At 41.7% G+C, this 25,745-nt stretch overlaps 1 protein-coding gene and 1 pseudogene across 6 annotated transcripts in view; one reads left to right on the top strand and one right to left on the bottom strand.

Annotated features, from left to right (window-relative positions):
• The window catches only part of LOC307101122 (small ribosomal subunit protein eS25-like), a 50,489-nt pseudogene extending 38,236 nt beyond the window's left edge, over positions 1-12,253 (bottom strand). Inside the window, exon 1 of the transcript in view lies at positions 12,113-12,253. The product of the transcript in view is annotated as a small ribosomal subunit protein eS25-like (transcript). The remainder of the gene's footprint in view (positions 1-12,112) is intronic.
• On the top strand, positions 6,933-25,737 carry MTIF3 (mitochondrial translational initiation factor 3; the record flags this gene model as incomplete). 5 transcript variants are annotated; one of them, XM_079774880.1, is made up of 5 exons in its annotated part: positions 6,933-7,073; positions 9,424-9,621; positions 21,017-21,480; positions 24,340-24,497; positions 25,552-25,737. In XM_079774880.1, the coding sequence occupies exons 3-5, from the start codon at positions 21,018-21,020 to the stop codon at positions 25,735-25,737; spliced, it is 807 nt and encodes a 268-aa protein (XP_079631006.1). In that variant the 5' UTR covers positions 6,933-7,073; positions 9,424-9,621; position 21,017. The 5 variants fall into 5 exon arrangements, with proteins under 5 accessions (XP_079631006.1, XP_079631005.1, XP_079631004.1 ...); XM_079774879.1 differs by lacking the exon at positions 9,424-9,621 and adding an exon at positions 7,428-7,645; XM_079774878.1 differs by having other exon boundaries at positions 6,933-7,645.
• Positions 25,738-25,745: the final 8 nt, after the last annotated feature.

Here is a 25,745-nt window from a genome sequence, read left to right as displayed (position 1 = left end):
GACTGACTTGTCAAATACAATAGGCTACAGACGGCTACAGAGGGCGATAATCACTCGAGTGGAAAATTACAACCAATGCAGCGGGCAGGCCATGGAAGTCACTAGAAGTTTTTTTAGCAAGGAAATGGTGTGAATGGACATCCAGTTCAACAAGGTTAACTTTCCTGCGCACGTGGGCTGATTTGGAATAAGGTGAAATGAAAAACTAAAAGTCCCCTTCAAGGCCTGCATTAGGCCAGGTGAGATTGAACTAAGACGTTGAGCAGAACTTTCGAAATGGGGAAATTTCTTAAGCTAGGTAGGCAATTATAGCAACAAGAAGAGGTAGCTGACAGTATAATAGCAAGAGAAGAGTAAGAAAACCTATAAACAATAGAGTTACAAATACAAAAACCACAACAGTTTGGGCCACGCAGTATAGTGGCATTTACTACAGATGCAACTGTATTATATATCACTATATTATGAAGTGTACTCATAATGATACTCCCTTCCTTTTAAAAATATTCATTATACTGTGTTTCAGAAAGCAATAAAGTTTTTCACACACTATAGAAAACACTTTCATTAAAAATGGTAAAACATTTTGTGTTCATTTGAAAGATAAGCTTAGGTATCTAGAAGATTCTCTTATACAAAACATCTTATTTTCCAAATAATGATGAGTCCTCACTACCCCTGAAGCAAACCTGTTGTGAAAGGCACATTACAGTAAGCACTGAAATGTGTAGATTACATTCACCTCGCTGACCATCGGATAAAAACACAGCTCTGGAAACCCAAGTTCAGCATCCTAATACCTCAGCTAAACGAATGTATAAAACTTATTCAAAAAAAGTCAAGCCTCTTATTTATCATAAAAATGTAACTAAATAATACTGAGGCCTTCGTATGATGTGGAACACTTGACATCAGTCCCAGGTAACCATACTTACTGAAAGGTTTGCGTTTCCAACTGAAAGGCTAGAGTTTACATGACTCTTGAAAGAACAATTTCTGTAACAGTTTAGTCCTTGAACAGAAAATGTGGGGTAACACCATGATAAGAGCATGAAAGACATATACAGAAACCTGTGGCCACATCTTTTGCTTACATAGAAATGTAATAAACAACTGGTTATGACCAGTATTATGCTCTAAATGTAAAGAAATGCATGCATGGAAACTAAGAGGAGGCCTCTTTGGTAATTTTGAATAATGAATGAGAAAACTTTGCTAGAATGGTTGAAAGTGAACTACACAAAGAAGCTTCTAGAAATTTGAGCCTCAGCATGGGGATTTTTTTTTTTTTTTTCGACATCCCTCAGAGATTATTTTTGACTTAGCCAAGCATGGAGTCTATTTTAAAACTCCCAATTTAAAAATCTTGGAAGCTTTATAAAGTCCTCCACCTGCACATCTTTTTAGGAGCACGATCTTTTATTCTCTAAAGGATGAAAACCGCCAGCATATAAAAACTTTGTTAAGCTGTCACTATCAATAGGGTAAAAAAATAATAATGGTTGACAAAGAAGAAACAAATTGAAGTTTTCGTGAAGCTCTTGTTAAAAGCTATAACCTCTGATGTTAACTAACTTTAACCCATTCTGACCCTCGTCGTGGCCCTTAACCTTTTCTTTCTTCAGTTTCCTGTGGCTGCTGGAGAGAACTGGCCCCATCCTTGGAAAAGCCTTCTCTGTGGCACACAAAGGCCCAGCCTTCCTCCTACCCCGTCAGGAGGCCCGGAATCGACCGAGGGGTCAGCACCTGTGCGGAGGAGCAGGTGACAGCGGACTGCCTGCCTCCTTCCAGAGCAAGTTGTAAGTGTCTACCCTTCAACCATCACACTGCCGTTCAAGCATTCAAGCCACTGAAGTTCAGGTTTTCTTTGTGAATGCAGACTTTAAACAAATTGATCCATTGCTGTTCAACTGACTGTAAAATTAGTAGATTTACTGTTGCAAAAAAAAAAAAGAAGAAAAACTGAGAGCTTTCACTTCCACTTTGGTAAGGTCACGGATGCATCCTAGGCTGCCAACAAAACAGCCTTTAAAATCTTTGCAGCAGCTTTGGCGGTGGGGGTGGGGGAGAAGCAGTCAAACAATGACTGAAACGTACAGTGGAAAGTCTTCCCTATACAGTAAGCATGTAAAACTTCACATTTGATGAACTTTTCAAAATGGAATAATTTGCCTTTAATTCCATTTCCCTCAAAGATGAAAAACAGTGGAAGTACAAATTTGCTTTATCACTAACATTATATTTGCTGTCTGTCTGCCTTCCTTAAATATCCTTGTGACTAAAAGATCTCATATGGGTGTTTAAAACTTTCTCTAGTTGTATTTTAAATGTAAAATGCTGACTAATAACTCGGTTCTGTTTTGCTTTGATTTACACAATAGTAAACCTTGTATGTTTTGTAAGGTTTCCTATAGTAGCTCTTTGTTTCTGCATGAGATCCTATGATGGTAAAGGAAATTATTTGCATTAAGAGTTTAAAAATGACCAAAGTTACCTGAATCCCCCCCAAAACTCAATACTTTTGAAATGGAAACACATGACTCTATTATTTTTCCAAAGGAAACCTTTGAACCTATTTTCTGCTTCATTCAGTTGCACAAGAGACTCTTCACATAAGATAAATGGGTCTTCCATATATAAATATTCTTTTATTCAGCAGGCATGAAAGCTTTATAAAAAATAAAAAATAAATAAAAAAAAAGCCCTGGCTGGTGCAGCTCAGTTGGTTGGGTGTTGTCCCGTATGTGCACCAAAGGGTCACTGGTTCAATTCCCAGCCAGGGCACATGCTCGAGGTTCAGGCTCTATCCCCAGTAACGGGCATGCGGGAGGTAGCAGATCAAGGTCTCTCTCTCTCTCTCTCTCTCTCTCTCTCTCTCTCTCCCCCCCCACCCCACTCCCCCCAGTCCCCTCCCTTCCTACCTCTCTAAAAAAAAAATCATTAAAAAAAGTGGTATGTCCTTCCTTTTGGACAAATTTATTTTGCTCATTCACAGCCAGCATCATGCTTTATTTATCTATTTATCTTTTTATTAATCCTAACCCGAGGATATTTTTTTTTCTATTGTATTTCTGAGAGAGTGGAAGGTGGGCGGGGTGGGGAGACACACTGAGAGAAACATTGACAGGAGAGAGGCACATTGATTGGTTTCCTTGAGCATGTGTCCCGACCAGGGCCAGGGATGAAGCCTGCAACCAAGGTATATGCCCTTGATTGGAATCGAACCTGAGACCTTTCAGTCCAAGAGCCAATGCTCTAACCACTAAGCCAAAACAGCCAGGGCCACTATCATACTTTAAAGATTGGTGCCATCACTCTGTGTCCAGAGCCTAATTAGGAGTTTAATGTTATGGGAAATCTTACACATGATGAAGAAATTTATTCTGACTCTAAGGGTAGTTTAAGAGTACATGAGGGGTTTTAACACAGATGTGGTCACCACACGTTCTCCAGCTCTTCTGGAGAAGCAGCAGAAATAGCCGAAGGATGAATCTAGATTACTTAAAGGAAAAGATCCCCTAAGTCCTTACAAATAGTGAATGAGTTACTGATGGAAAACAAATTACCTTGATGGGAGTTTTTTCTGTTTTTCTTTTTAAGTGTAGGGATGTTTACATGTTTGGAATGGATTAATCACAGTCCTGCCCGAGGATAAATAGTAGAGATTGAGTAAGAAGGCTTCCAGCTTTCAGATATTATGAGAATAGACAGTATCTTCAAGATGTTTTGATGAGTTATCCCACACCTTGCTTTCTATGTCCCTTTTGACACATTTGCAAATATATGCGCAGGAGGGCATGGGTCCTCTCAGTTATTAAACTTATAAAATTAGAAAGTTGCCCTAACTGGTTTTGCTCAGTGGATAGAGCATCGGCCTGCAGACTGAAGGGTCCCAGGTTCGATTCCAGTCAAGGGCACATGCCCGGGTTGTGAACTCGATCCCCAGTGTGGGGTGTACAGGAGGCAGCCGATCAATGATTCTCTCTCATCATTGATATTTCTATCTCTCTCGCCCTCTCCCTTTTTCCCTGAAATTAATAAAATATATTTAAAAAAATAAAATAAAATGAGAAAGTTGCTGCCATTTAAGACAAATGCCCTCAGCTAGATCTGGTTGGCACTACAGATAAGGAAAGTAGTTCAGCCTTAAATAGCTCCATGAGAGCAAGGACCAAGTCTAAGTGTCCTCATCAAGCCCACTCTGTCTCCTCTCCTCAGAAGTCCCAAGGCTGGCTTTAGGCATGAATGTCTGTTGAAATAGGGAAGTGGTAAGCCCAGAAACAACTCACGTGTCTGTGACCCAGAGTCCAAGGTTAATACTTGCATGTTGGCCATTCCCAAGTTAAATAAGATTCTACCAAAATTATTCCCTAGTACCAAAATAGAAGTTTAGTGGTGATTAGATTTCACCCAATAGACTTCAATTCCCCTGTTTTAGCAAAACTGCCCTAATAAGAGCTTATAATCTAATGGAGGAGGGGGCATACAAACTAACTATACTTCATTAATAACTGTTTAGGAATATACTGAATATTTGAACCTACACACACTGTATCACATCTATTTAACTTCCAAATAAACACAGGATTTACTAGTGTTTATTACTTGAAGAAGCTTAGCTCCTTCAAGTAATTGTTGCAGTTATTTTGGCATCAGGATAACAGCCTGGTGTTTCAGCAACTTTTATGGGTAGAAACAATAACAACTGGGAAAGCTCTATACACTTCTGAGAATCCCCTTCTATGCACATATGGAATCAGAGAGTTTACAGATTTGTGACATAGTAATATTACTTCCCCAAGCCCAGAAACGGGCCTTAGCAAGTCCTGGAATAGCCAGTTGCCTGCTTTACTATCTTTATTCAAGGGACTTCAAAGTGAGACTCTCAGTGGCTCTATAAAAGCTGTCAGGTCTTATTTCCATTAAAGGTCAAAGCAGAGTTCAAGAGATTAAAAAAAGAAAAAGTTCTGAGGACACGTCTGCTACCCCGACCTCTTTCCTGCTCACCTCCTTCTTGCGACATCTGATAATGGCAGTCTAGAAAACTTCCCATTTTATCTCCTCTAGACACATATCCCTTCAAAGAGGGGCCACAGAAGGGCTGCTGGCAGGTAGCTCGGGTACCAAGGATTACGTGGCGTGGACTTATTCAAATGGTAATCCTATCAAATGTCACGTCCTTAGTTTGGGTATAAACTCTTCTATCAATGTTATACTTTCCACTTACTGTCTTCACAGATTTGCAAGCCCACTGCTCCATTCATCAGCATGAGAGACAGTCAGCATGAGGAGCACCAACTCTAGCATGAGGCTGCCGGGATTTTTCATTCTTGGTTCTATTCGCTGTGTGACCTTGGGCAAATTGCTCCTTTGCTGGTATTTCCAGTTCCCTCATCTGTGAAAGGGGTAATAAGGTTGTCCTGCGGATGAAATGACTTGGTAGAAATAAAGCACTCAGAACAGTGGCTGGCATACACACAGGTAAAGGCTAAAAGTGTGGGCACATATTGTTGAGCACCTACCATTTCTCCAGGTATGTGCTAGTCACTCTGTCTCCACATTGCCACTAACCAAACTTCTATCTTGGTATTAAGTAATAATTTTGGCAGAATAAAATGAATCTCTAATTCTCTTGTTTAACTTGGAAATGGCCATGAAAATATTAACCTTGAACTTTGTGTCACAAACCTGAGTTTCTGGGTTTACCACTTGACTATTTCAACAAATATCAGTGCCTACAGTGCCAGACTTGGGACTTGACGAGTACCCTTAGAGTTGGTCTTTGTGCTCACAGTGTTATTTAAAGTTGAACTAGTTTCTTCATCTGTAGTAAGAGGTAATACCCAAATCAAGAAATTATTTAATGAGAACACAGCAATGTGTTCCGCTGGACTACAAATATTCAATAAATGTAACTTCCTCTCATATGATAAATGAAAGTATTCTCTACTCATGTGGCTTCACTAAATCACAACTGTGTTCTCATTCTGCCGTCGGGGAGTTTCCCATTGAAGAGATGGGAGGGGCAGGGGGTTGACTCAGTCCAAGGGGCTCAGGGACCAGGGGTGGGTCCCAAGACAGGCAGGTGGGAAACTAGAGGTTGAGAGCCGCTCTCCCGAGCTCTCCCCTTTGTAAAATTGTTGGGAGCTCTCCCAGTTACATTCCCGGGAGCCATACACGTCCCAGCCAGGTCTCCAGCGACCACAAGCTCAGATCCGGCTGGCCTACTGTGTGTTGCCTGCGAACCCAGGGAAGCCTTTTACTTCCGAGCCTGTTTGCCCACCTGCCAAATGGCAGCCGTGCTCCCTGACTCAAAATAATTAGAAAGAGGTTTAGGAAATACTTTCTTAAATACAAAATGTTAGGGTCGCCAAAGGAGGAACGCACGAGGCCAAAAGGGGTCAAGAATTATGAATGTATTAGGTCACCTGGAAACCCAGATGGGCTGAGCCCCCAAATGGCGCCAGCACCCAAAATTGGGGAGTCAGAGGTTTTTCAAGGGCTTTTCCTGGGTGGAGAACTCCAGGAAACTCCAGCGGGGAGGGGAGAGATAATGGTCTTAGCAGGTGGAACGTCCACAGTGAAGTGGCCTAAAGATCAGTTCCCAGGGGAGGGGCTATGGATTCTTCGATCAGACCTAACACACAAGACGTTTATGGAAGTTCTCTGAGGCTGGCGCAACATAATGCAACTAGAGAAGGGAAGCTCTATCGCCGCACAAACTCAGCACACCGGCTTCCTCCAAACCTCTGGAGACACAGGAGACCGGGGGTAGCAACTGCCCCCCACCCCACCCCTCAAACCTGGCCCTCTGCATTATTTTTGTCGGAGGGATTCATCTGGGGAGCCAGAAAAGCGCTCCTCCCCAGGTCACCTTTCCTTTAAAAGCCCCGCCCCGAAGCCCCGCCCACTACGGAAAGCGAAGGTGCCTCTCCGCGGAGCTCGCCTCCTTTTTCCGGACCTTCGAACGCCGGGAGGGAGAGCCAGGGGCCAAGGCGCCGAGTGGCCTAGCGAACCTGAGGCGGAAGGACGTGGCCTCTGGGCCACCCCTGCGGCGGCCGTGTCCCCGGAAGGTCAGTGCCCCCAGGCTGCCGGCGGAGCGGCCTTGCAGGCTCCACCGCGAGGTCGGGGTTGGGTAGAGCCGTCTTCGGGCCCCGGCTGCTGCCCGTGCATCCCTGCGCCGGGCCTGCAGTCCCTCAGCCATTCAGCCCGGCCCTATCGGCGCCCGTACGTGCACGTCTGCGCGCACGCCGTGCGTCCCCACGCCTCTCTGGGGTGGGCGTGGTCGCCGCTGACGCTCGGGACCCGGTCGGCGCCTCTGGGAAGCGCTGCTCCCGCCGGAGTGAGCGCCCTGCGCCTGGGCGGGAGGGGCTGGCCGAGCCAAAGCTGCCGGGAATTCCTTTTTACTCCCACTTCCTGTTCCGCAGGCTCCGCGGCATAAGACTTGTGAAAGAAGTAAATACGTTTTCTTACTGAAAAGTCGCGGTTGCACGTGCCTGTTAGGAAAGGCCTCAGTCTAAGAAAGTACCAAAAGTGGCGGAAAATCAACTACTATTTGTTGGGCCAGCACAGTACAGCGAAGGGTGGATCAGATTCTTTCCCCGCTTCGTAGAACTCACCTTCTAGTGAAGGAAACAGGAATACGGTAATAACAAAATTATAGTTGTGGCAGATGCTGTGTGGGAAAGATAAACTATACTGGAAGCATTTCATGTTGGGCGTTAATGTTGAGCTCAACCAGCAAATGAGGGTGGGGAAGGCTGAGGAGGGGAGATTTGGGGGAGGCTGGGACGCAGTAAGAAAGATGGCATTAATAAGCAATGATCTGGTGTTTCCTAACCTAAGGGATGGGAAGGACATTTAAAGCAACCATGTCAAACTCGCAGCCCACGGGCCGCTCATCATGAGGCCCACAATGAATATTTTTGCAGCCCGGCCAATATAACGGTATGTGAGAAATGTTTCAATAAAAATTTCGTAACTTAATTTTCACAATATCCTGTTACACATAATTATTAGTAACGAACTACAACGTCCGCTAATGACTGATTACTGTAATCATGTTGCTTTCATAGCCTTACGTGCAGGCGCACCATTTCTCTCCACCAATACCAGCAGCGAATATTTTAGCAGTCATTAGTCTTGGACTGACTTGTTTGGTGTGCGCAACAGGAAATATTTCGCTTTCGGAGAACAAGAAAAATAGATTCATTTGCGTTACGCTTATTAATTTGTACAGTTATTCAGTGGTAAGTTAATGTTCAAGAAAAAATATTTGTACTAAAATTATTTTATTTATAATCTATTATTTTATGTTAACGATTACTCATTTATTTCAGCCCTTTGTATTCAGCATGTCTCTATCAAAATAAACCTACGTTTCTATGAAAATGGAAGCTTTTGTTTTTTTGCGGCCCACATAAACTTAAACCTTGTTTATTTGGCCCGTGTTAGCCTTTGAGTTTGACATGCTTGATTTAAAGAATCTGAAAGGCCACTGTGGTTAGACAAAAAGGACGTTTGGTGTGAAATGAGATTGGAGAGGTGGGAAGGGCCTTTTGGCCTCACGAGGGGCAGTTTTAAGGTGGGGGGGGGGCACTAGGTGTGGTGATAGCAATACAGAGGGGAGCGCTGATTGCAGAATTCAAGTGTGGTGTAAGAGTCTAGTTAGAAGACTGATGGGAATCCAAACAAGAGATGGACGGTATCTTAAACTAGGGCAGTCGCCCTGGATATGGAGAGAAGTGGATGGATCTGAGCGGTGTTAGTATGTAAAACGGCTGAGACTTTGTGTTGGGTCAGCTATGAAAGTGGGAGAGCAGAGTGGAAAAGAGGACATGTGGCTCTGGATGGACCAGGGTGCTTGTTTCTGGATATGGAGTTCTGGAAGATGAGATGACCATTTAGAAGATTTATGAGAATAAATCCAACTGGTAAAATTGTGTCTTTAGTTCTGGATTTAAAAGCTTTTTAGAAAACATTTCTTGGTTGGTCATTAGATTATTTCAATAAAATAACTAATGAAATATTTTTTTATAGCTAAAAAGTTAAGAAATTGATTCTGGCCCATGTGGCAAAGTGGTTGGAGCATCGGCCAGTGGACCGAAGGGTCTCTGGTTCGATTCCTGGACAAGGGCAGATACCCGGGTTGCTGGTTCATCCCCTGCCTCCCACTCCCCCACCCCACCTCGGTGGAGTGCCCACGGAGCGTGTGCGGAAGGCAACCAGTCAGTCAATGTATTTCTCTCACACCGGTATCTCTCTCCCCCCTCCTCCTCCCTCCCTACCTTCTACTCTCTCTTGAAAGCAGTGGAAAAATATTTTCAGGAGAGGATTAACAAAACAAAGAGTTGAGAAATTGGCCAAAGCTATTCGATGGCTTTTTTCCCAGTGTTGTAAATCATCGTTTTCGCTCTTAAACAGTCAACCTCGGTATGAAGAGTACTTGGTGCTCCTCATGGAAGAGAAAACCAGAGCCAGGGGACAAATGACCTGAAGGGTTGGTGACCATGGTGCAGTCCTCTGGGATGGAGGCGGCACAACCCAGGCTGGAACAGGGCAGATGGGACAGTTTGCAGGTCTTCAGACTGGAATAAGAACTTAGTGAAACTCCTTTGGAAGGTATGAGAAATAATTTTAAAGTCATAGAAATTGCAAAATTAATTTCACAAATACTTAAACCACTAGAGTCTATGTCACTTCGATCCAGTCATCCTCCCTGGAAAGAACAGATGTTAATATGAGCTTGTGAATATCAGCTGTATAAGAAAGAAAAGCAGTGAGTGAACAAATAAGTTATTTTCACTCCTTAGTCTACTTGGTTTCAAAATACACATAAGCAATTTAATTTCTTACAGGACAGCACTCCCCACAACCCCTCATGATTATATTTACTAAACCATGTATTTAAATTGCATTTCAGGAAGTTTCCTTAAAAGTACATTATCAGTACCTCCCAAAGAGGTACTGCAAAAGGTAATGCAAAATATCAGATCACAAAGGGTACCTGCGAAGAAAGAGGCAATGCAGAATAATGTATAAGGGGAATGCAGCTGTCCTTTGGAGCAGTAATCATTTGGTCACTTTTTTGTTGGGAGTGGAGATACAAGAATGTTTATAGCAGCTTTATTTATAATAGCCAAAAACTGAGAGCAGCCTGAGTGTTCATCATCAGGAAACTGGACTTAAAAATTATGTGATATGCATATACTGGTACACTTGTCAGAAATAAAAAGGAACAAACTAATGATACATGCAGCAACATGGATGAATCTTAAAAATATCCTTTATTTACTCTACCCAGATTACATATTGTTTGATTTCCATTTATATGAAATCTTAGAAGAAACTATGATGGGGGAAAAAATCAGAATAATCGTAGCATTTGGATGGGGATGGAGATTGACTTGGAAGAAGCACAAAGGAAGTTACTGGGGTCATGGTAATAGTCTACATGTTGATAGAAGTTTTGGTTCCAAAGTGTTTGTACTTGTCGAAAACTATTCAATCCAATGACATGCTTAAGATTTGTACATTTTATTTTATGTAACTTTTGCCTCTGGAGAAAACAAAAAGAATCATAAACAAATACTGAACTCTAGTTAATGATATGCATGCTGAAGTATTTGAGGGTAGGTATACCAATGTCTGCAGCTTACTTTTGAAATGTATCAAAACAAATAAAATGGAGCCCTAGCCGGTCTGGTTCAGTGGATAAAGCGTCGGCCTGTGGACTGAAGGATCCCAGATTCGATCCAGTCAAGGGCACATGCCCGGGTTGCGGGCTCGATCCCCAGTAGGGGGCGTGCAAGAGGCAGCTGATCAATGATTCTCTGTCATCCTTGATGTTTCTATCTCTTTCCCTCTCCCTTTCTCTCTGAAATCAATAAAAATATATTTTAAAAAAATAAAATGGAAAAAGGAACAAATAGGTAGATAGATAAAGCAAGGAAAGCAACATGTAGAATCTAGATGAATGGGTATTGGCATGCTCACTGTACAGTCTTTCAACTTTTCTGTATGTTTAAATATTTTTACAATAAAAGTTGGGGAAAACAGGCCTCCAAAAAATATTGTTCATTTTAAACAACTGAAAACTAATGTGAAAATATAAAGAACACAGCCATAAGCTCACTTGAAATACATAGTGTTGGAAATAGCCACATATTTATTTCAAAAAAAAAAATTCCCCACTTTAGGCCTTAATATTGAAATCATTTCAATTACTTACAGAGTATGTGGATCACACATTAAAATTACTCTGTGTACTGTGCATTTTGAATAATGCAATTGACCTTTTTTTTTTTTTTTTTTTTACCTCGTCCTACAAAAGTTAGTGATGATGCCAAAGAGACTAATAAGAGGTATGAAGTCTGAAAGGAGCAGGAATTACTGAGAGGGAGTACAGTGCAGAGGGCTTAGGGGCCATTTGTCATCTTGTCCTCCAATGGTTGGAGGATGTAGAATTTTTCAGTGATGTGATCTCAAGTAAAAAATCAATAGAAGGAAATTATATGTGTCTTTTTAGAATGTGGAGTCAGCTACTGAATTTAAAACTCCAGTAGATGCAGAATTATGTAGCACAGTATGATTTCAGTAAGGTCTGAATAATCATAAAATCATAGATATCTCATACTATAAAATTTATGCACTTTAAGTAACTGATTTTAAGATAATTAGCTTTTGGGGAGAACAAAGATGGTGGAATAGGTAAATGCCGGTACTCACCACCTCCCACAACCACATCAAAATTACAACCAAAATACAGAACAACCATCATTCAGAACTCGCTGAAAACTGGCTGCATGGAAGTCCTACAACTAGAGAAGTAAAGAAGAAAGTACAATGAGACTCATAGGAAGGGTGGAGGCATGGAACGGGCTGGTGCAACACCAATGCATGGTGTTTTTGTTTGTTTTTTTAATTGAGAGGGATATCTCTGATTCAGAGGCCTTCCATGAGAAGCCAGGGGTCCCAGTCCAGGGTTCCAGAGCTGGGAAAAGAAGTTCCCATAACTTTAGGCTGTAAAAACCAGTGGGGATTGTGGTTGAGTGACATGGAGGCTATTGGAGTCCCATGCAGTTCCTCTTAAAGGGCCAGCACATGAACTTACACGGTTCTGCTTCTTCTGAGCTCCAGCACCAGGCGTCGGCTTTGGAGGACCCAGGGACATAAAAGGAGGAGCTGGATTGTCTGGCATCAGGGCAGTAATTAGGGAGGCTTTCTCCAGGACAGGGGTGCTTGCAGGGGTCATTGTTCCTGTCTGGGACCTCCCCCAGTACAGAGCAGACTGGCAGCCATATCTGAGTTTCCGTCAGCGTGGACCACACTGTTCGGTCTGTCCTGATGATTTCCTGAGACCCCATCCCATCCAATTTGCAGCCCCAAGCAAGCTGTTTGAGGCAGCTTTTCCATATGAATGGCCTGTCCTGTCACAGGCTTCAGACTTTGCTAAAATGACTCAAACAAGTAGCAGGTGGCATCAGTGTGCCCGAAACCTATCAATAAAAGGCCCAAGACCCAGCACTAGCACCAGCCTACCTTGCTTCACAGTTGGGCCTTGCCAGGGCACTTCCAAGCCCAATACAAGTAGCAGCCATCTGCAGATCTCTCTGTAGCTCCTGCTGGGTGGCCCCAGGAAGTGGCTGACTTTGTTTCTCCCAGGAGGCCCTAGAGCCAGTGCACCCAGTGGACAGCTTCAGACCATACCAGATTACAACTCTACACTCACAAGCGACACACTCAAGGACAGACTCAGCACCAAAGCTCTGCTGAAGCAAGTCCTACTTCATAGGGATGTTGCCTGCATAGCAGCTCTTCCACTGCAGTTGCAGCTGGTCCTTACAGCCAGTTGGCCTAGAGGTCAATTCCTCCCAGTGATGTCAACAACAATCAATGCTCAACTACAACAAGACAGTGCACACAGCCTACACGGGTGCACCTAGAGTGCCCAGCTCAGGTAACGGGAGGCTGAGCTGCTTGGCCCTATAACACAAGGCTACTCTACCAATTCCAGGAGACATAGTAGCTCTACCTAATATATAGAAACAAACCCAGGGAAGCACCCAAAATGCGGAGACAAAAAAACATGTCACAAATGAAAGAAATTGAAGCAAGCAAACAACTGGATACAGAATACAAAACAATGGTTATAAGGTTGCTCAAGGATCTTAATGGGAGCTTCAGGGGACTTAGTGAGACTTTCAAGGATCTTAGTGAGAATGTCAAGGACATAAAAAAGGACCAGTCAGAAATTAATCTTACACCAACTGAAATAAAGAATAATTTACAGGGATTCAACAATAGAGTAGAGGATTCCGAGAATCAAATCAACAATTTGGAATATGTGGAAGCAAAAAACACCAAGCAGAAGAGTAAAAAGAAAAAAGGATCCAAAAATATGAAGATAATGTAAGGAGCATCTGGGTCAACTTCAAGTTGTGGGGGTGCCTGAACGTTCCCATTATGTGGGTGCCTGAAGGAGAGGAGAGAGAGCAAGATATTGAAAACTTATTTGAGGAAATAATTACAGAAAACTTCCCCTATCTGGTGAAAGAAATAGACATAAAGTCCAGGAAGCACAGAGAGTCCCAAGCAGGAGGAACCCAAAGATGTCCACACCAAGAAAGACAAAGAGAATCTTAAAAGCAGCAAGAGAGCACCTACAAGGGAGTGTCTATGCAACTGTCAGCTGATTTCACAACAGAAATTTTGCAGGGCGGAAGGAAGTGGCAAGAAATATTCAAAGAGATGAATAGCAAGGACCTACAACCAAGATGACTCTACCCAGCAAAGCTATCATTTAGAATTGAAGGTCAGATAAAGAACTTCACCAACAAGAAAAGCTAAAGGAGTTCATCACCACCAAACTGGAATTACATGAAATGTTGAAGGGTATTCTTTAAGAAGAGGAAGAAGAAGAAGAAGGGGGGAAAAAAGATTAAAAAATATGAACAATAAAATGGCAATAAAAACATCTATCAACAATTGAATCTAAAAATCAAAATAAACGAACAAGAAATCTAATGATCAAGATAAACTGATGAATGAAATAGAATAGAGGCATGGAAACATGGAACAGAGATGAATCTCAGAGAGGAGGGGAAAGGAAAGTGTGGGAAGAGATTAACCAGAGATCTTATATGCATACTAGAGGCCCAGTGCACAGATTCGTGCACAGGGCCGGGGGTGGGGTGTTCCTCAGCCTGGCCTGTGCCCTCTTGTAATCCGGGACCCCTCGGGGGATGTCCGACTGCCGGTTTAGGCCTGATCCCCACCTGGCCTGGCCTGTGGGGATCAGGCCTAAACCGGCAGTCGGACATCCCCCAGGGGATGTAGCAGTGCACCAAGCGGCAGGCAGCCAGGGAGGAGCCCCAGCTGGGCTGGGCACCACACCACTTACACTCATCCTGGCTGCTGCACCTGGTGCCGCTGTTTGGTAGCACTGCCGTGGAGTTGGGAGAGGTTCCTGCTGCCGTAGCTGTGCTTGCCAGCCGTGAGCCTGGCTTCTGGCTGAGCGGCTCCCCCTGTTGGAGCGCAGTTACCACCAGGAGTGTCTGCCCCCTGGTGGTCCCTGCATGTCATAGCAACTGGTCATTCGTCGTTCCGGTTGTTCAGTTGGAACTGTCGCTTAGGCTTTTATATATAGATAGATATGTATTACCTATGGGCACAGACAATAGGGTGGTAAAGGTCTGGAGTGGGGCAGGAACCAGGTGGAGGGTGGTAATTGGGGAGAAAAATGGGCGACAACTGTAATAATCTCAACAATAAAGATTATTAAAAAATAGTTAAAACAGTAAAAACAAAAGGATAATTAGCTGTTAAAATATTTTGGGATGTCTCAAAGGATATTCCTGGAAGAGTCATTGAACTCACCAATATTATAAAAATACTAGTAGCCCATTTGCAGGAAAATCCTGCAAGCGGCTGTTGCAGCCGCGTGCGCTGCCGCTGCCGCCACCTTTGCGGCCACCTCGCCTGCACCCGCTCACCACTGCCGCCTGCCCCGTTCCGCCCGCCCGGGCTTTCCCTCTGGCAGCCACCTTACTTTCGCTTTTCCTCCCTCTTCCTTCTAAGTTGTCTTCAGTCTTCACTCCTCCCTCCCTCGGCGTATGCAAATTAACCGCCATCTTTGTTGGGTAATTTGCATACTCGCCCTGATTGGCTGGTGGGTGTGGTTTTTGGCTGGTGGGCGTGGCTTGGGTGTAGCAAAGGTGCGGTCAATTTGCATATTACTATTTTATTAGGTAGGATAAGAATTTTTATTTTGACTTAGACAACTGGTTCATTCAGTTTATTTATTGGACAGAAGTATCAAAGACATTTCATCAGAGATCCTGGTGTCTAATTTTTATCAACCTTGAAAGGTTAAGGGTAATCCCAGACGTTCTAGCTTAAAGTACTTAAACCCACTTAATTACAATATTTATTACTTTCTTTTTTTTCTTCCTTTACTCACTTTCTTTTTTTTTTAAAATACATATATATTTTATTGATTTTTTTACAGAGAGAAAGGGAGAGAGAAAGAGAGAGAGAGAGAGTTAGAAACATCAATGAGAGAGAAACATCGATCAGCTGCCTCCTGCACACCCCCCACTGGGGATGTGCCCGCAACCAAGGTACATGCCCTTGACCAGAATCGAACCCGGGACCCCTGAGTCTGCAGGCTGATGCTCTATCCACTGAGCCAAACCAGCTAGAGCCCTTTACTCACTTTCTTTTGTCATATTTTTTTAGGGGGAAGCCTAACCCAGTAGTTCTTAACACTAGAGGAGGGAGGAAACATCTTGTGTTGTGCAAAAGCATCCCCAGGTGATGCTGGCAGGACTGATTCACAGACGGCACCTACAGGAGCCAAGTCACACCTGGAACTGTGTGCTAGGATATCAGGTTGTTCCTCTGTCAGGATGCTGAGTTTGACCTTTGGTTATCAGGGTGACAACCAGAGTGTGTTTTCCCCATTTCAATTTAGAAGTCATCTTGGGGTCACCCTTTGGCACCACTTGTGTACCTTATTTCCTCACCAGCTTCTTCCCTGATTATTTTTGTATCCATCCTTCTCTGAATCAGAGATTTGATTGGCGGTGACAAAATGGTGGTTTTCAAATTATTTTTACTTCTCCATTTATTAGCTGGCATTCTCTTCTGAAGAAGAGCTTTTCTTCATCAGCTGGAGATATTTCTAGTTTTTCCTAAAAAGGTAGGATACATGCTTAGTTCTTTACCAATTTTCAAAGTAAGAAGTCAGGGTAATAGTCACATAGTTATGGCAAATGATCTTTTTTTAAAGTAGGGTTTTGCATATTTAATTTGTTGAAATGAATTTTAGTTACTAGTGTTTAAATTATAACACATGTGGCCAGTGGGAGGCTCTTCATGTTACTAAACTGTAAATGACATGTATACAAGCAGAATTATAATACTATCAGGGAAATCTGAAAACTGGATGTCTAATGATATAAAGGGATGTTCATTAGTTGGGATAATGTTATTGTGGTGATTTTAAAAAGTACAAAAGACCTTACCTCTTAGAGATGACAAACTGAAGTATGTACTGATGAGATAAGATTTACTTTGAAATAGTTCATGGATGGGTGGGGGCAGGAATAGTTGAGGGTAAAGATGAAACAAGCTTGGCCACATACTGGTAATGATCGTGCTTAGGTCTTATTATACTATTCTTTCTGTAAATGTTTCAAAATTTTCCTAATAAGAGCTTTTGTAATTATTTGAGTTTCTGTGGATATTTGCAGTTCAAATTTAGTAACACATTTTTCTTTACTTTGTATTTGTAATTTTATCTATTAAAAGCTTATTTTAAAGGAGTGTGTATATCTTCAACTTTGCTGATCTAAAGTCAAAAATTAACTAGTATTGAAACTTAATTGCTATATAAGTCAAAAAATTTTTAAAACTTCTTAAAATTTAAGTAATGGTAAAGGACTTTTAAAAAAAGTTATAGTACTTCTACACTTTACCTTTTTCTCTTCCTGGAAAGTGTTTTTAAACTTTAAAATATTCTACATCATTTTTCTGAAATAGTCTTTATTTTATCTTTTTCTATGCCTAGTTTATTTCCTTCCTTGTTCTTAAAAATCATACATTTTGAAATAATATTTTCCATTTAATGCGTTGATGATTCATTTCACAATGCACATTAGCTTTTATCGTAACTCAGAGTGAAATTTGGGGACTTGATGCTGCTGCTACTTTTCTGATAATAAATGGAAGAATATCTTCTCTGGTCTCATCAGACTTTTCTGCTTTTTGGTTTGGGGCCTTCCTCCACCAACAAATATCTGACTTTTTTTATTAAACACTAGAGGCCCAATGCACAAAATTCATGCATGGTTAGGGTACCTATGCCTGCAGGTATCAGGCTGAAACCAGCTCTCCGACATCCCTGAGGGGTCCCAGATTGCAAGAGGGCGCAGGCCAGGCCGAGGGACCCCAAAGTGTACGAATCCATGCACCGGACCTCTAATAAATATACACTGAGTGGCCAGATTATTATGACCACCTGACATTTGTAGGCAAATTAGCTGTACACTGCATCATATGGGATATGGAAGCTGAAGGCCTGGTCGAACACCTTTGCTGTCTGCAGTTACCAAGATAAAATGTCTCCAATTCGCACAGGAACACAAGGATTGGACAGTTGAGCACTGGAAAAAAGTCATGTGGTCCGATGAATCATGTTTCCAGTTGCATCATGCAGATGGCAGAGTGAGAATTTCGTGGAAACAGCATGAAAGCATGCACCCCACATGCATGAGTACAACCCTTCAAGCTGGTGGGGGCAGTGTTACGGTTTGGGGTATGTTTTCCTGGCATGATTTGGGCCCTTTAATTCGTGTGGAACAATGTCTGAATAGCACAAAATACCTAAGTATCGTTGCTGATCAAGTTCATCCCATCATGTTGATGGCGTATCCCAATGGAGATGGCTTCTTCCAACAAGACAATGCGCCATGCCACGGTGCTCATATTGTGCAGGAGTGGTTTCAAGAACATGAGGGAGACTTTACCTTGCTTAGGTGGCCCCCACAATCACAGGATCTCAATCCAATTGAGCATTTGTGGGATGAAGTTAAAAGAGCCATCAGACAGCTGGTTCCACAACCATCAAATCTCACAGAACTGGACAGTGCTATTCATCAGGCATGGTGTTAGATTCCTCGTATCACCTTTCAACATCTCATGGAGTCAATGCGAAGAAGAATCGCCACAGTATTGAAGGCAAAAGGTGGCCCAACGAAGTACTGATGGGGTGGTCATAATAATCTGGCCACTCAGTGTATAATATGTCAGGCAATGGATTTTTTTTCAATGGGTTTGAAAGTGATGGGATGTGCAATTTTTTATAAGGAGTGGACAGGGAAGGCCTCATTGGGGGTAACATTTGAACACAGACCTGAAGTAAATGAGCCATGCAGCTGTCTGAAGGAAGGGAGTGCCTGGGTGCCAGGACCCGGAAGAGGGGCAGGTCTAGTGTTACAAGGAACAGCAAGGAGGCCAGCAAGGTTGGAACAGAGTGAGCTGGAGGAAGTGGGGTCAGCACTGTGGGCAGAGGAGGTAGAGGCCAGGTTACGGAGGGCATCATAAACTCCAACCTTGGCTTGGCTTTTTCTCTGAGATGGGAGCAAATGGAGGGTTGTGAGCACAGGAGGCATTTTAATATATGTATATGTATGTGTATATATATACACACACACATACATATACACATATATACACATATATAATATATATATATATATATATATATATATATATATATATATATATATATATATATTATTTCAGAGGGGAAGGGAGAGGGAGAGATAGAAGCATTAGTGATGAGAGAGAATCATTGATCAGCTGCCTCCTGCACACCCCCCACTGAGGATCAAGCCCACAACCCGAGCATATGCCCTGACCAGGAATCAAACCGTGGCCTCTTGGTTCATAGGTCAATGCTCAGCCACTAAGCCACGCCAGCTGGACCACAGGAGGCATTTTTAAAGGATCACTCTATGTGCCTTGTGGGTGCTAAATTATAGGGGGGAAAGGACAGAGCAGGGAGACCAGTCAGGAGGCTATTACTGTAATCCAGGGGAGAGATTATAGTGGCATTTGGGGGCAGGGTGATAGTAGTGTAGAAAGAGAAGTGGTTGGACCCTGGATATATTTTAGCAGTTGAACAATGGGATTTGCTGATGAATTACTCAGAGAAAAAGAAGAGCCAAGGATAACTTGGCCTTTTTGGCCTGAGCAACCGGAAGGATGTGTTGTCACCATATGAGATCGGGAAGACTGAGGGAAGAGCAAGTGTAGGGTGGAAGGTGAATTCAGTCTTGGACATGCTCACTGTAAGGTGACTGTTGGGTATCAAGTGGAGAAGTTGGGGAGCGGCAGTTAACTCCACACATTTGGAATTCAGGGAAGAAGTGGGAGCCAGAGCAATGAATTTCAATGTTATCAAGCTAGGTAAGGAGGGAGGTAAGGATATGCACATTATATGCACTTTCTATTCAATTTGCTGAGTTTTGCCCAGTTGGCTTGGCTCAGTGGTTGAATGTTGACCTATGAACCAGGAGATCACAGTTCAATTCCTGGTCAGGGCACATGCCCAGGTTGCAGACTCAGTCCCCAGTAGGGGTGAGCAGGAGGCAGCTGATCAATGATTCTCTCTCATCATTAACATTTCTCTCTCTCCCTTTCTCTCTGACATCAATTTAAAAATATATTTTTAAAAATTTGCTGAGCCTTTTTTCCCCATAACACTTGTCATAAGGGGTATGAGAAGTATTGGTGGGTAAGAACAGTGGGTTGGCAGGTGGGATCAAAGCTAGGGACCAGAGAGAATTTCCAGTCTTAACAGCTCAGGTGAGTCTTGTGCAGGTTACCCTGGGACCATTCTTTGAGAAGCACTATGTAAGACACCTCATCCTTTCCTTTTTCATCTTTGACAAGGCATACCTTTCCTAGTTCTTGATTCTCTGGTGTTTCTCAGCAAACCTTAGATGAAAAGATGAATGGGTCCTCTCATCCCTCCTTCAGCCTGCACTTCTAAGCTTTACCTAACATGAGTAGAAGGAGAGAGATACTTATTGTGGCAGAGGAGCAACTAAAAAATCAAAATGCCATTCATAAGTGCAGCACTTACAACCATGAAACCACTATCACCGTGTGCGCCTGATGCTTAGTTAACTTTCAGAAGTAATGTCTTACTTGCCTTGTAAGTGGTCTTGATACTTTGTTAGATCAGCACTTTGATTAATATCAGGGTATTTCCTTTCTGATAGTCTCAACTAGTTCTTCCAGTGGGTCAGCTTTCCTCATAGAGAGTCCACTTTCCCATAATAGTGCTCTTATATTTTGTGTACCATCAAATACATTGACAAATTGTTAAATGTATTAGAAGTTTATGAATTGGCCTGGCTGTTGTGACTCTGTGTTGAGCATTGACCTATGAACCAAGAGGTGACGGTTCGATTCCTGGTCAGGGGCTCATGCCCAGGTTATAGGTTCCATCTCCAGTACTGGGCATGCGGGAGGCAGCTGATTAATGATTCTCTCTCAGCATTGATGTTTATATCTCACCCTCTCTCTGAAATCAATAAAAATATATTTTTTAAAAAAGAAAAATGATTATGACTTGGTGTTTATGAATCACCAAATATTTTATATGCTGCATCCTCCCAACTAAACCCTTCAGATTTTGCTTTTGAAGTTGGCACTACAAGATCCATGGGAAATAGAATCAAATGAAATACTGTTTGGTGAAGAAAAGTGCACTGTGCAATATGATTCATTCTAACAATAACATATTGGGGACAGTACTACCATGAGTGTGAACATGCTCACCTGATGGTCCATGTTATTTGTGTAAATTTTCTGTACACAGATCCAGAACATTCACAGATGACAGTTTCCACAGCCTTACACACACACACCCTCCTTATACCACAATATCAAACCACAAGAACAAATGATTTAATTTTAATCAACTGTTCTCCCTACTTTTTAGGATGGCTGCTATTTTTCTAAGGTCAATAATATTACAAACCATAAAGACTGAAAATAACTGTCTTAGAAGATGTTTGTGTAAATACATCGTGCAAAAGATGGCACTAGCACAGTTGCCCCTTACTGCTTCTGTCCCAAGAATGTCCTATCTAATTCATGCAAAAGCTTTTAGTACTGTCGAAGACTCCCAGCATGAAAGAAAAAAGAGAAAAAATAATGAAACTGATTTTAGTAACATTGGAAGAAAAATTAGTGAGCGAATCATTCATTTATTTGATGAGAAGGGCAATGATTTGGGGAACATGCACCGAGCAGATGTGATTCGACTTATGGACGAGCGAGACCTGCGACTTGTGAAAAGGAAGCCCAGCACAGACCCTCCCGAGTACCAGCTCATGACAGGCACACAGATTCACGAAGAGCGGCTGAGACTGAGAGAGAGGGAAAAGGCTAGACCTAAAACTGGTAGGTAGTTTGTTCTTTGCCCCTTGAATTCCTTAAGACTATAAATCAGCAGTTTAAATTGGGCATTTGTACGATGCCTGTGACAATGGGTTGAAAAACGAAAATTCACTATTTCACCACTGTTTCCAATGCTTTTTTCATCCCTCATTTCTGTTCCTTTTTTAATTTTCCTTGTATCCTGTGTCGATCAACTTTTTTTAAGCCTATGTAAAATGAGGAAAAACAAGGTAAACACCAAAATAATAGGAAATCTTTTCCCTTTTCCCTTAGCTTTGTTTCCTAATGCCCAGGCAGGCAGAGTAACTGATGGGTGTAATGTAATGAGACTCAGAAGAGATGGGTTCAAGTTTCTATTCCTGTCCTGAGCCACTCATTTACCCTACTCTAAAAAAAAAATAAATTAAAAAATCTCATCTCAAAGTGGGAGTTTTTGGCTAATTCCACAGAGGCACTTTTTAAACTCGGAAGTGATTCATAGAGCATCTATGCCTGAGTATTTTGTTATGATACTGGTAGTAACACTTGTTTACATATGTTGCCAATCACCTTACAAGGCATTTGTCATTTAAACCTTATAAAAGCCATTAATTGGATAAGTGAAAATGTTGGTTTTTCATGGTTTTTAATTATTACTGATCATTATGAAAGATTGTTCAGTGGAAAAGGCACTGGAGTGGGGGTCAGAGGACTAGTCCCAGTGAGGTTGTGTGTCTTGAGAAAGTCACACGTAGTCTGTGGCCCAGTTTGTACCACCACACTTAACACATTGCACACCAGTAGGTTTTATTGCTAGCTGTACCCAGTGGCCAGATAAGTTTCTATTGAACAAGTACAAAAATCATTTTACATAAATGTTAAAGGCACACTTTAAAATTAAATACCCATTGCATTTTGAAGTTACTTATTACATGTTCTTACAAACTAAAATCTTTTTAAAGAATTCTCATGATTGGCCACAAACCTTAGAACAGAAAACATGAAAATTCTTGTGATCCATCCGCAATGTTTAACAAGGATGCTGACTGGAAAACAAAAAATTCTCAGAAGAGGCCAACTAGGGGATAAGGTCATCAAACTATGTCTATGGAAAAAAAAAAAAATTGACAGACTGGAGAAGACACCTCGCTGTGTTCAGAGATTGTCAAAGACATGACTTTGTCCTGAGAGGAAACTACGACCACCTGATTGTAGCTTTAAGGAAGCAAGATGGTATTAATAAAAGAACTCTTTTTTAGAATTACCCTTATTTTGGAAATTAGAAGCAGAAAAATAAACAACTCTTATCACACAAAATAAACAAACATTAACATTGTCATACTTCAGATTTCTTAAAACATTACAGAAAAGTTGAAGTCCTTTGCTTCCTTCTCCTATTCCATCCTTCTTCCCCAAAGGCCCCCGCTCACTCTCATGGAGTCAGGGTGTAGATCCAGTCCATGTTGCTAAACTCATTACAGACAGATACAGTCACAAACAGTATATAGAATAATTTTGTATGCATAAAATTATAAAGGGCACACTGTTGTTTTCAAGATGTTTATATATTAGCTATAGCTAAATATAGTTACCAAGTGACATTTCATTATAAGCATGTACTATAGCTTTGTTAGTCCATTTCCTTGGCCACTGGGCTTATTTCTAGTTTTCATTATTACAAATAATGAGTATATGCATGTATCAGTATCTCCTTGTGCATGCTCAATTCCTATGGGGCAAATCAGCATGCAGTATATGAACATTTCTCTCCATTCTCACCCACACTCGGTACTGTCGGACTCTAATTTTTGTCATGTAAATGGGTGAGAAACCATATCCTGTTTTAATTTGTAGTTCCTTTTACCATTTGAGTTTCCTCTTCTACAAATTGCCTATTCATATTCCTTTTTTCTTACTTTGATGGTTTATTTTTCTTCCTGATTTATAGGATTCTGTTCTGTATGAAGCAAAAGCCTTATCCTAGTTAGATTTTTCGCTTTTGTTTTTCCTTTGTCGAGGTCATAAACATATCCATTCTTTTCTTCTATTTGTATTAAAGTGTTTTGTTTTGTTTTGACCACATTAAGATAGTACATATGGGGAGATTTTTGTATGGGTTAAAACCTAACTTTTCTTCCCATATGAAAACTCTCAATTGTCACAATGCCTTTAATGAGTAGTCTGTTCCTTCCCTAAAATAAATAAATTATATATATAACAGCCTTACATGCAAATTGTCCCCTCGGGAGTTCGACCTGGAGTTCAATCACTCGCTATGACATACACTGACCACCAGGGGGCAGTGCGGAACTAAGGAAGGCCCTGGCTGGCTGCTGGGGAAGGGAGGCCCTGGCCGGCAGCTGGAAGGCCCCAATGGGCCCTGATCGCTGGCCAGGCCTAGAGACCCTACCCGTGCATGAATTTTGTGCACCGGGCCTCTAGTTTTCTAATAATTGGGATATGCAAAGTAGAGTGAATGAATAAATGCAGGATGCAGTCTGGATGACTCCACTGTAGCTAGAAGGGCATCACCGATGAGAATAGTACTTCCCAGACAGATCCACACCCAAAAGAAAATAAGTTTACTATAAAGCTAAACTTGTTCCCTTTGAAGGACCATTCTTTTTGTGTTCTTTCATCAAATGATGGCAACAATAAGTGGAGACATTTTATATTTAAATGTCCTTGACAGGCGAAACAAAATGGTACCTGTATGTGTCTCCTATTTTAAAAAAGTGTTTAATGGTCTGTGAAACCAGTCAGGTGAGAGGACCGGTAGGGCCCCTGTGGCAACCTAAGGTTTTCTGAAGTCTATGTGGTGAGGTTAGTCTAATAAACACGGTAGTCATAGTCCCAGCACCAAGTCTCACTGTTTCAAACTAGGACCTACTCTGACAAAGGAACTAATTTTTTCTTCAAATATCGGACAACATGATTTGGACACAAAGAGTAAACAGATTCAGCAGTGGATTGAGAAAAAGTATAAAGTTCAAGTTACTATAAAGAAAGCAAAGAATGCAGAAGAGCCAGAAAATAAAATGGTAAGTAAAAACAGTAACTGTTTTTTGTTTGCTGATCTAAATGTAAAAGCAAAGTAACAGTCATTCCATTAGTGATAATAGCTTTCCAATTTGTTTTTCAAAATGCAAGCATACTGTATATACATTACATTTTCCATTGTAGCATAAAGATTTTGCCATGTGAAAACATTCTACATCATAATTTAAAGGGTGTACTACCCTATTTTACAAATTATAGAATATCTAACATTTAAATAGGAAAACTAGAAACTTGATAGATTCATTTTTTAAAGTTTGTTTCCTCTTTATAAATGCCTATAAGAAGCATCATATTTAAAGGCTAATTGTCTTCAAGAAAGTGTGTATCTGTTTACAATCCCAGGGTAAGTTTATGGCATATCTATTTTGCTTTATTTTTTAGTTAATCCTCACCCAAGGATATTTTTCCATTGATTTTTTAGGGAGAGTGGAAGAGACACATCGATGTGAAAGAAACACATTGATTGGTTGCCTCCTGCACGAGCCTGGAATCAAACCCGGGACCCTTTGGTTCACAGGCCGATGCTCTAGCCACTGAGCCAAATTGGCTAGGGCTCTATTTCACTTTTAGAGTTAGTTAACTTATCAGCTAAAAGGCAGCATCAGCCCAGTGGTGGTCAACCCTAGTTCCACGTTAGAATCACTTAAGCCAGGTCCCCGACCAGCTGACCCAGAATCTCTAGAACCGGTGTATTTTTCTAATACCCCAAGTGACTGTGAGTGTTGGAAACTGCACTGGGCTAACAATCTGGGGATAGGTTGATACTCTGCCAATACCCAAACCCAGTGCTTTATACTTGTTTTTGCAAGAAGAGATAGCTTGGGGCCAAATGTAGCCCCAGAGCAGTGACAGAGTGGGGATTTCTTTAGTGCCTTAGTTACCTGGAGTCTGTATAACTTCCTGGTTACTGTACAGGTTTCAATCAGCTTAACTGGACATGATTTAGCTAGTCACTTAAATAGCAATTCAAGAATTGGGTATTAGAGACTCAAAACACTGGTTTTAAGCTAATCTTTGGCTGTTTTTCCTTCTTAGGAGGAGCTATTTAATCAAATCCTCCAGACTATGCCTGGAATAGCTACCTTCTCATCCAGGCCACAACCTGTTAAAGGAGGAAAAGCTGTAAAGTGTGTTCTTCGTCATTTGAGCGAAAAGGAAGAAATTGCATATAGACAAACTCAAGAGACCCAGGAAGGAAACCCTTTAAACAAAGAAAAATGAAAACGACA

This window comes from Cnephaeus nilssonii (genome assembly GCF_951640355.1).
Source record: "Cnephaeus nilssonii genome assembly, chromosome: 6".
NCBI lineage: Eukaryota > Metazoa > Chordata > Mammalia > Chiroptera > Vespertilionidae > Cnephaeus > Cnephaeus nilssonii.
This window is presented reverse-complemented; position numbering and strand designations above follow the sequence as displayed.